General features: G+C 39.8%; 1 protein-coding gene across 5 annotated transcripts in view; it reads left to right on the forward strand.

The window, feature by feature from the left end:
• PPP1R9A (protein phosphatase 1 regulatory subunit 9A) overlaps window positions 1-12306 on the forward strand; it is a 130588-nt gene that overhangs the window by 70478 nt on the left and 47804 nt on the right. For all 5 annotated transcript variants that reach the window (XM_072412890.1, XM_072412892.1, XM_072412894.1 and 2 more), the window contains exons 3-4: window positions 6958-7090; window positions 12185-12305. In XM_072412890.1, coding sequence (XP_072268991.1) covers window positions 6958-7090; window positions 12185-12305 — 254 coding nt within the window. The remainder of the gene's footprint in view (window positions 1-6957; window positions 7091-12184; window position 12306) is intronic.

Below are 12306 nucleotides of genomic sequence, written 5' to 3' on the forward strand. Positions count from 1 at the left end.
AGGGGTTTAAAGGATAAGTGCACTTTATTAAAATATATCCTTATCTTTTCCCACACCTTACAATGACTTAACCCACCCTACTCCACCACAGTCAAGAACTTCCTGAGATCCAAAATTCTGCACTTCTGTGTTTTCATACCCCTCCTGTCCACACCTGAGCGATACAGCACCATAGACTTCCATAGACTCTTTATCCAGGAGGTAGATGAAGGCAGAGGAGCCCTATAGAAGTCTATGGGGCTGTTGTTTGCAATACCTCAACTCTTAAGGTCTTGGTAGGGATGCAACTGTGGAGGGGGTGCAGGGTCAGGTTAAGTCAGTGTTAGGGAAAAGTAGGGTAAGGGAATGTTTTATTAATGTGATCTTATCTAATAAACAAGCACCACAGGTAAAAATGTGCTGAGCTGACATTTTCAAAAAAATCTTTCACCCAAAGAAAGTCTGTAAGGACCTTCAGAGGAGATGCCGATGAGAAGAGTGAAAGGTTCATGGCGATGATAGTAATGTCAAGTTAATTATGTCAGTATTCGTCTTGCAGAGACCTGGAACATAGCCATGTCATGTCATGTTGTGGCATCCTCAGCCTCAGAGGACATCTTTCTTAAAGTCATAGGGCTGCGTTATGTAATTTGGATCAATTGCTCAGCATGCAGCATCTCCTGGACCTTCGAGATGACGGGTCCCATGACAGTGCTCATCCATACATGCAACATTCTTCATTTCACTTCCAACCTGAATTCCAGGGAAATGCCATTATTTAAAGTGAACCTAAAATCAGATTTTTTTTATTATGTTAAGTTGTTGTATTATAATTAATATTAAAGTGCAACACTCCCAAGTCAGTTTGATAGATACCAATGAACTTTTTGGCTGTAATGGTGACATTCTTCACACTGACCATGATACTAATGTACTGTGAGCTGTAGATATAGTAATTATATAAAGGGATCCCTGAAGACCTGAAAGTTAATTCAAGGGTTCCCCCATGTTAAAATGTTTGAGAAACACTGAACTCGAGTATTCCCCTTGACAATGGTTTTCTCTCTAGACGACTAGGGTCATCTTTGTTATGACATCATCAAGGGTCAGCAACTATTTCATGTATTGAGATGCCAGTACAGAGATGACACAACCCGGACATATAGACCCCAGATATGATGTAACCAGTCAGCTGCAAGCAGGAGGAACCAATTCCTCAGTCTTTTTTCCCCTAGTGATCAGACTGCAACATTGTAATATTGTAGCCAGTCACAAGATGAGAGGCTGCAGCAGTGGCTGATCTGTCAGCCCACTTGAAAAAAAAAATTATAACTTTTTTTTTAGTGTCAGGAAAAAGCTATTTTGGGTTGCCCTACGTTCAGCGCTGTGCAGGTAACTTTGGTTTCCAGCTAGCACACCTTGCAGTAAATATCCTGAAAGCAGTGACTGATCCCCTTTAAGGAGAATCTAAACCCAAGAATAGAAATGTAATGCACTGCAGCTTACAAGTTCATAGATGTAGTGGCTGCTCTACTTTTCTTTTGTTCTTTTTTTTCCTTTCATTCTGCCCTGATGATCCAACCAGTGCCACATTTCTTGTCCTAGGATGAAACAATTAGTACTAACTGTATTGTATTAATGGAAGATCATATTGGTCAACCTTGGCTGCTGACTACTGATTTGGACTACAGAGCCCATCCAATGCTCCCCATTAATAAATGGAGGCTTCCTACAGTTCATGAAGGAGAACGGATCAATGCTTGAGCTATGTACGGCAGAACCCAAAAGATACATTTTCAAAAAACAACCAAGGTGTTTTTGAAATTATCAAGCAAAAAGAACAAAACCGTTTTAGTTGTATATATAATTAATATTATTGTTTTTACCTATTCAATGGTTTAGCTAATAAGAGATGTTTGCTGTTAGGATTTGCATGAACTTTAACCATTTCTCTGCCTTTACGTTCCTTTTACTCATAGAACAGGTTGAATGTCAGAAGAAGCTTGTAACCATTTCAAGTTTGGTTACAAGCTTCTGTGCCACAGGTTGCCTGTTTCCACCTTTCATTTCTCACGTGCCTGTCCATTGTACTTTTTATTGCCTGTCACTTTCAAAGAAACAGAGTTATTGCATTGTTTGGGAGCTTTATCAGCCAGATAATCCCTGCAATGCCCAATGCTACATTTCATTATCCTGGAATGCCAAATGCCGGTTTATACCATCACTAAGAACAATACAAGTGAGTGACGGCTCAGCATTGAAAATCATTGAGTGTTTGTGAAGGTCGTTTCATTACACGAGTCGCTGGCGATGTTCTGATTATTTGGATGAGTTTGTAGCTGGTTTATCTTTTAGCTGCCTTTAGGCATTTTTATAGATGTGAAGTTCCCATCGGCCTCATAGCAAGAAAGACGACGAGGAACCTAGGGAGAAAAAATTTACCTGAGATCAAGGGGGCCAGTACAGTCCTATACAGGCGCTGGATTTGCGTCACTGGTGACGATCGTTCATGATCTAATATTAGAACAATGGTTCCCTATGCTGTGCTGGATTGCTAAATGTCAAACTGCTAATGGAAGCTATTGTTTACTATGGGGAGGACGCAGCATGGCACCTCCTGCTCTATAGTTCCCCTTCACCTCCCCATAGAATAAAGCAACAAACAAATGGTGGATACCTGTCATCAATGACGAATGATTGGGATCATCTCAGGTGAAAATCTAGCATATGTATAGCGGTCCCCCAACATGTTATAGCAATCCACTGAAGCTGATAGCTGAATGATCAAGCAAGGATAACAGTTGTCATTGCCTATTTAGGACGAAGGAAAAGTGTACCTTTCATTCTCCTCCATAGAATTGAACAGCAATGTGCATATCAAGAAATGTTATTTACAGCAACATAAATGTGAGGCTTGTAAAAACTTATCGTGTTCGGTGTGTTCTTCCTACTGTCCTTGGAAATTGCTCTGTCAGATCAGCGGCAAGGCATGAGGTTCATAGGTGAACCTTTGTTTTATGGTTACCTGTGTGCTGTACTTCTGTCACTAGTTATTTTGGAGTAAATCTTCCAATCAGGAGGAATAAAAACCCATTACGGGTTCTAAAAATTCCCCAATACATGAAACAGTTGAAGAAAGATGAAGAAAAAATGACTTGTTTTAGAGTTCTTGTAATGTCCTTGATCAAATGATCAGACCCTAAAGAGATCTCTAATGGCCGGCACTGTTCATCTTTAATTGCGGCGACCCCAAGAAAACTGATTATATATGCAATTCATTTTGTCAATATAGTACCAGTTAAATACCACATACTTCATAAAAAAACATGAAACCATAACATTTACCTAACTGATTACAGATAAAAGGTTACTGAAATGGCATTTGCAGATCTCCCTTTTATTTCAGCAGAAGAAAAGCTATAAGATAAATATCAAAGAATTGTGATCTTTCATGATCTTTTCTAGTAAAAGATGAATGAACAAGTGCTGTACACACACTACAACAATATGGAGAGGAGTGAGGAGGACCCTGCTTTGCTCTCTTCCATAGGAGTGAACAGCGGTCATTCCTTGACTGATCATTAATGTGCCCTGACGGTCGATGAACCATGTAAGGGGACCCAATATACATGATGATTATCAAACCTGGGCTTTAGTCAAGGTGTGAACTGGTTAAATGGTACAAAAGTTGATGACTTGCTCTTAGTTCATCTAAAATGAAACCTGAAGGTGATCAGTAGCTTATATCACGGAGCTTATTTTTTCCTACTTTCGAGTCTCAAGGAGCCATGCTATTTACAAAAAAAACTTTTCTTTCTGTAAGATAAATTTGGAGGTTTCCCCAATAGATGCAATGGCCCCGATTTATTAAACCTCTCCAAGGCAGGAGATGATACACTTTCGTCAGTGAAGGTGGGTGATCCAGCAAACCTGGAAAGAATCTGGTCCAGGATTGAATATATTTTCTAATAAATACCAAATAACTGTGAAGAGATCCATTCAAGGTTTGCTGGATTACCCAGCTTCACTAATGAAAGCCTATCTTCTCCAGCCTTGGAGAGCTTTAATAAATCAGCCCCAATGAGAGTGATTTGCTAAAGAAATTTCGACTGTTTAGGTCAATTATCACTCCGCAGGTAATAGGTCACTAAGCCTTGATTGTGGTGACAGTTCATCTTGCAAAAAATACCCAATCATATGCATGGTAATTTAAAACAAAACAGCACTTTTCCTTGCACATGATTGGAGGGTTAAAGTCAGCAAAGCTTCTTCTCATTCATTAAGCTAAGTGAAATATCCCTTGCAAGGGGAGCAGGATCTGCGTTACTTGCAGGATCACCAGGTATAAAATAAAGAAAGACTGTAAAAAAAAATCAAACTGTAAGCCTGGTATGGCATTTTGTCCATGGGTTTAGATTCATTATATAGGAAAATTTTAGGTTATTTTCACAGTACATTTGGAATCACTAATAATCTGCCCTGTTCCTGTACAGAACGTCCCCATCCACAATAAAATAATCAAACCAATAGATATGTTGGAAAGCTAAGAAATTAGAAATCCTACAGCAAAGTAGGGATGATGACTCTACAAGGTGGAGGTGCCCTTTAAATAATATCATGGTGGCTTCAGATGGGTGTTACAGAATAGAGCAACCCGAAGTCCCATCTATGGCTTAATGAGATGTCCCCCTGGGCTCTGTGTTGCTATAAATGAATATTAATGTTTGGCAGAAAGCACTTTAGATGCATTTTATAGGAAACCATCTGACAGATTGGACTGTACCCAGCAAGAAGACTTGGCAGGCTCTGCCTGTTACCTAAAGCCTCTCTAGCCTTTACTGCCAAGACGAAAAAAAAATTATCGAAAGATCCTCACCGGAATCAGCTTATCCAATTATTCCAGAATCCTTTTATGTCGTCGTACAAATAGGTTTATTGTGCAAAAAATAACTCTTCTTTTATCGAAGGGACTTTCTAGTCTTTTTAAAGAAACACTTCAGGAAAGCAGATAATATATATAGTACAGTGTCAGATTCATTACCTTCAGTCTTTTTATTTGGCAGAGAATCAACATTTTCATCTTTTCCAACAAGCAGGGAAGCTGCATTAATAAAACCACATGATTGAATGGCTGATTCACTAAACTAAGTGAATTATCCCTTGCAGATGAATCATTCATTTTTCTATGTGAACAGCCTAAACTCTTTTAGTAAATAAATCCAAATGATAATATTATATTCCCATTTTTAGGAAAAAGTATACATTTGTAAATAAAGCACATTTAATAAAAAATGTAGAGCAAGTTAAATGTAAAAATCACATTGATAATAGATAGCTGGAGTTGGGTTACTAAGGCTGCATACATACGCTCAATTATTTTATTGCTTGAAATTACCTTTCATGATTATTGTCATCAAGGAATGAAGAATGAATTGACAAGTGATGTACACACAGCACCATTCTGTCCTATGAAGAGGGCAGGAGGGAGGACGAGTGAGCGGCACCCTGCTATGTTCGCCTCTCTTTACTCCTATTGTGGTTGTTTGTTGTTAGTCGCTCACAGATCCATCAGGAAGAATCTATGAATGACATTAGGATTCTTACCCTAGACGAGCAAGCCCATTTGCTGGGGATGAGAATCATGTGATGTGTGTATATTGCCATTCACAGGGTTCTTATATTGAATGTTTCTGGTCCTAACCCCTGACTCCTGTGTCTGTCCATCTGGGAGTTTGGTTGCCCACACCTATCTAAGGCTAAGATCAGATTAGTTGTTTTTGTATGCAGTTATGCTGCTCCAATTTCCTGGCCATAAATGAATAACATTAGACTAAATAGGTCAGATTTTATCCTTTATTTGATGGGGGGTTAGCAGGGGTGTAGTGGGGCGGGCAGGGGTGGGAACACACTTTTTTCATGAATGGGCATGCATGCCCACTCTTATTTTTCAAAGAATTCTTTGGTGGTCCACGGCTCCTGCGGGTTTCAACCCCCCTCCCCTCAGGGTCAGGAGAAGGACCCCGCTGGGGGGGAGCACCAGTCAGACCCGCGGACCATGTCTCCCGTATGGAATTTCAGGCTCAGGGTGGTGGGCGAGTTGTCTCTCTGAACACAACCAGCCCACTCTCCCATCGTAGGCTCAGACCTGGGATAGGAGAGTGGGCCGGTTCTGGTATCATGACGTCACTCTGGGGAAGTTCCTTCCCCTTTGAGTGACACATAGGCAGGGGTGTAGTGAGGCAGGCACGTTTACATAACAATAGTGCGCATGCGCACACGCCATAGACAGTACCATGCCTACTCATCTTTTTTTACGACTGCACCCCTGCCAGTAGAAGGCAGCAACATTGTTGTGTGTTTTTTGGGTGCTACACACCCAGGGGTGATTTGCTGCCTCTATCACCTCCATACACTTGAATTGGTGCTGCATGCAAACACTCAAAATGGGTTGTGCAAACGTTTGCTAGCAGTCTTTCAGCTTACAAAGAAAATAAAATAAAAAATAAATAAAAAAGGAACCTCACTGTTAGGTTTTTGCAGTCACCTGCAAATGGCTGAAAAAGCCAACAATAACAACCTGTTACAGCGCCTAGGCACCTAGGGGGTGGTAAATACCACAGTAAAATGTTCCAGGAAAATGATAACCCCTTATATTAGGCACTGGCTGCAGGTAGACCCAGGAATTCAGCACACCAATAAAATCCACAACAGATGTAAGAAACAGTCAGGTGGTTTACCTCTCCAGTTCCTTTTGGATGGACTGCACCTTTAAAATAAACACCAGTTTTCAGTGGAATAGTGTGACCCCTTCTTGGAATTCTCCCCAGCATGCAGGCACACTGATGTGTTGTCTAATTGTTGCAGCAACTCATATCCGGGGTCTCCAGGGACAATGATGTCATCAATCCATGCTGCCACTTTGATACGATGCAAATGACTTTCAGATGTTTCAAGTAAAAATCTGTTTTCTTTCATCAGGTGTTCAACACATACTCCAACGAAGACTATGACCGGCGGAACGATGAAGTCGACCCAGTAGCGGCTTCTGCGGAATATGAACTGGAGAAGCGAGTGGAAAAGCTGGATATATTCCCCGTGGATCTAGAAAAAGGTGTGCTTTTCATCCAGCTGATTGAAATGCGAATGTGAACTCAGTTTTAATTCAGTTATGCATTCAAAAATAACATTTTTTTTGCAAACTACTACTGTTACTACTTCTACTTCTGTTTTCATATTGACTTCCTCCAATCTCTGCGCTGCATTGATCAGATTGGGAGAGTGAGGGTCAACAGTGGGAGATCTCTATTGCTTTGTTCTATGCTGTCAAAAACTGTGAACATGCTTACAGGAAAGTACCGGTATATGCCCCCATAAAGACCAATATTGCGCAGTGTAGCATTCGGATGCATATAATAGAGAATAGAATTAGAACCTCCTTGAGGATCTGAATAATGCCCTTATCTATGGTGGAGAGACCATTTGATCTTGGTCTCCTTAAAATGACAAATATCAAAATCAATTATTCAATTAAAATTTATGCAGTTTGCACTACACTGATGTTAGTAGGTTTAAAGGATGCATGGTGAGCTATTACTGATTTATATCCATAGGGATGCAAAAATGTTCACAGAGTGCAGTGATAAAGCATTCAGAGCTTAATGCATGGAAAAGGAAACCAGTGGGGTATTGAATGGCAGCCTAAAAACACACAAAAATATATAGTTAGTGTTTTTTTAAATGTATTGAAAAAGATAAAGTGCTTCGAAAGTGCATATGACCCTTAATAAGTTTAATTTTAACAATGTGGTGCAATGTTATAGTAATTTAGTAACCTCAGGATACCTTGGGGGTCAGCATTAGGTCCCAACAAAAAGACCTCAGCTAGCAGCTAAAGGAAGGGGATGGGGTTGAATATTTTTTTCTTTGCATTGTATTATGTGCTGTGACCACAAATTAGGTGGAACCCATAAAAGCAAGGCTTTCCCTGTATTACCTGTTGGTGACTCAAAATTTAATGGTGCTGAACTCTCGTGGCTTGGTTCAAAACAGGGGGGGGGGGGGGGCAAATTATTAGTTACCAGTCTTACCTGTGGTTTTACTGCAACTGATAATTCCCCATTGAACCAGTGGTGAATGTGTCCAACAGTGGGCCCCTGTGCAGAACTGACTTGGGGCCCCTTGTGACTGGTATAGGCGAAGGTGGGAGTACAGCAGCACACTTTGCACCTCCTTTTGTTTACCCCAGTTGTAAACTGTGTCCCTGTTTGGAGATTGGTAGAGGCAGGGCTTTGCTTCCCCATATCAGAGCCTCTAGCAAGGACAACAGTGAGCAGCACAATAGTGACACCACCAAATTTCACTCTTCATATTTCATAAAACTAATAGTCAGGAACAGCAATATCGGAGATCTCATACTACAGCTATGAGATTACTAAGCAAGAATTCCCAGGCACACTCGCATATTGGAAAAACATGTAGCAAATTTTTAGGACACACTCATAACAAAATGTATTTAATAACAAGGTACTGCGTAGACACAATTAACATTTCCAAATGTTTCCTATACTATATCAAAGTTTATTTTTTTAGTTCATTTCCACTTTATTGGAACATAAATTTTTTTTTTTATTAATAATTTTGTAACCAGAAATAAAAGAACAGACCCACACAGCTTTCTTCATTTGTAGTTTCTGCTAAAGGTTGTGTTTGGTCAGAGTTTTTCTTTAATAGGGATCCTGCTTTATCTGGCTGATGTTAGTAATAGTCAAACACAAGTGTCAGGTGCCGGTCGCCGGTAATGTCAGAGTATAAAGGGCAGCCGGATCCTGCAGTTTGTTCCCTATTTGACCTTGAGCTTCCTTCCATGTATCTGCCTGGCCCGAGGTACCAGTTCATCGATCACACGCTCCATGGAGTAAAGGATTTGCTGGTCTAGTGTTCTTCCCTACAGCTTGTCTACTTCATCTCTCTCTGTGTATAATTATAATGGGGTTATATTACAAGTTATTTATAAAGCCTGACAGTGACCTCTGCTGGCTAGTTTTGATGTTTGTGCACTGTATGGTCAACAGTACAGTACAGAAGATTACTGTAAATGTTACAGCATACAAGGACATTATGGACGATTTTGCACAGCTCTGTAGTAATAACTTGGGAAGACCCTTTTTTGTATATCAGCATAACTGAAGCCACACTGTGCACAAATCCAGCTCCATGAAGATATGGCTTGGTGACCTTGTTGTAGAGAAACTTAAGTGGCCTATACAGTGCTCTGATGTAAACCCTACGGAACACCTGGCATGAATTGGAACACCAAGGCAAGGTCTTCTCATCTAACAACTACAGCTGACTACAAATGCTCTGTTGGCTGAACGAACAAAGAATCACTCAAAATCCAATGGAAAGCCTTCTCAGTGGAGTGGAGGATGTTATAGCAGCAAAGGGTGGCCAACTCTATATTACTGCTTATTATTTTGGATTGGGATGGCAAACATGTTCATTAAGGTGTGATAGTTGTTTTTTCCAAGCTTTTGGACATAAATTGTATATTTTGGGTTTGTTTGTGCAATTCAGTGTAAATGCCATGGCTATTCCTTGGCTGATGTGATTTTATTACCTGGGGTATAATCAAGGTATTTTTTGTTGGATTTGTCAGGTTCATAGTATACTGGCAATGGGATCCCTAACAGAAAGAATTCCTGTTACATTGCTGGCCATTGGGAAGAATGTCGGCCTTACTGATAGCCAAAATAATTATTGATGTCAGGTAAACTGACCTGAGAGGCAGAAATTGCTCAACCAATTGAGCAACCTCTGGAGGAACCTTGGTTAAACATCCCTGCCTATTAATATTGCAGTAATTTTCATAGCTTACCAAATGCCCCTAATTCAATAGAATACCTTTTCTTTTGGAACCAGATTCTGCTGTCCCTCATTTTCCCTTCTGTTGCTCTTTTGTTGTCTGAAATATACTCCAGTTACAAAAAATATTATACTGCCCTAAGCCTCTAACTCTAACTCATTGCAATTATTATTAAGTAAAAAAAAAGAAAAAGTAGTGGTGGAAAAACATTGTTTTATATCTTTATAGTCGGCATAACTAAGGTGTGGTAGGGTGGCAGGTAGCTCCATTGCGTATGTATATGATCAAAAAGATGTTATTTTCACCTTAGAAGATTGGTATGGGGTTCTGCAGAAGTGTTTACTGTAGCAAACTGATGCAAGTTCATCTGCTGATGTAACAATCCACACAAGAAAGAATAAGAAACACATTTGAGGGCTTGCAGATAGATGAACCAAATTTTGTGTACCTGCTGGGTCTGTGGTACAGTCAATGGGAAAATTGTGTTCACAGATCTCACATGGTTGGCAGGTAGGAAGATATGTCATGCTTGGGTTTATTAAGAAGCTGCAGGGGATCAGGGGATCTTAAATATATGTTGTGTAGCAGTCATCATTCTTCAGCAATAATTGGATTACCCCATGATTTATATATATATATATATATATATATATATATGTATAATGTGATATAGAACCTACAGTTGTGGGTGATAGGGGACCACCATGGTGGCCAAATTTCTCTTGGCTGGCTGGTGTTTTACAAACTTGACTTTGATCTGAAGATATTTCTTGAAAACTGGTGAAATTGAGGGAGGAAAAAGCTGTTCTCCTCAGAATTGTTTTGAAGCTGGGTGGAAAGAAGCTGTAGATGAGCAGAAGCCCCTGTATTGTGACCCAACTATTCAGTAACCACCCAAAAACAGCCGGTAGTGGTGCACCCACCTAAAAGGGCTGGGGGGTACACTGTATTCTTTAAATTATTTTGAATTGTTTTAAGGTTTTATTACTCTTTATATCGTACTAGCTACCCTTTGTGTAACCCTAATTTCATTTGGTTTCCAGCACAGAAGTGAGAATGAGCAAGCAGTGAATATGGCATGAAGCAGCGGTGTAGCAGTGATAAATGTTTCCTTAATAGCCTCAATTCTGGAGAACAAGCTGCAGAAAGTGATATTTAATAAGGAGCATTACTCTATAGTCTAAGCATCCTCTCTACAAAGGGCAATGTTGTACTCGACAAGGCCACAGCTTTACACACATTATTCCTTGTTTAGTAAATAATCTTTCTAAATCCTGAATATTATTTGATCACCACCAGTCAGTTGTCACATTCCAATTGCCTTTTGTGTTTGTTCAGTTTTTAACCTCTTAAACACCAACATGAATGTTATGCACTGTCCTTTTGTAATTCACAGCAATGACTAGAAATCATATTTGTATGTTTTAGGGAAAATGGTTTGGGCTGCATTTATAAAACAGGGAACCTGACATAAACATTCCCTGGTGGGAATCAATTACTGCTATTTAAACACTTGGATCTAGAAGGATCCCACCAGGGAGTGTTTGAGGGAATGTTAGATTCCCTGTTTTATAAATAGAGCCCTATGATTTATGGACAATTTTATTTGATGCTTTGTTTCTTTTGTATCTAAACCCAAGAAAAATGTAATATATTGCAGCTCATTTAACCCTTTCACACAGCAGACGGCTTCTGTATGCCCAGGAAGAGCAAATTGCACCACATTTGCATGCTACTGCACAAATTTTCCACAGCCAAAAGGATTTGTCTCTTTTGTGAACCATCACGTCACAATCTGCTGCATGCAAAAATAGGTTTTGGACCGTTCTATTTCACTTAAATGGGAAAAGCTGGGCCTGCATCAGAATGCTCTGGTTCACTATGGGTCTGAAATGCCTTGATCCTTGGCTGCGGCGACTGCTTTGGTTTGTTTTGGGCTAAAACTTTTATTGATTCTGCCACCACCACCCTTTATAAGTTCAGTGTGACAAGTTAGCTATTTTTTATCATAGAGCAGGATCTTTAACACTAGCAAGCAAAAATAAAAGTAAAAAAGAACAAATACAAGAAAGGTAATGCAGCCAGCACACCCCTCCACCTTTTCTCCGCAACAACAAAAAAAACTTTGGCTTGAAATTTGGCCTTGGTCTTTGCCTAACATCAATCCTGACCGTCTCAGCCAACAAGCTTTTATTATTCTTTATCAACATTAAAAATCCTTTACAAACCTAATGTAATCAATAAAATTTAGTTTTACAAATTATACTCTTTGTTCTATATCATATTTTACTTCTAGAATAATAAAATCAAATACTAACTGCTATTATGCAATTGCTTTTGCAGATGAAGACGGTCTTGGTGTTAGCATTATTGGAATGGGAGTTGGTGCTGACACAGGGCTGGAGAAACTTGGAATATTCGTTAAGACCGTCACAGAAGGAGGAGCGGCCCAAAGAGATGGACGG

Source organism: Pyxicephalus adspersus, chromosome 5 (genome assembly GCF_032062135.1).
Source record: "Pyxicephalus adspersus chromosome 5, UCB_Pads_2.0, whole genome shotgun sequence".
Taxonomy (NCBI): Eukaryota; Metazoa; Chordata; class Amphibia; order Anura; family Pyxicephalidae; genus Pyxicephalus; species Pyxicephalus adspersus.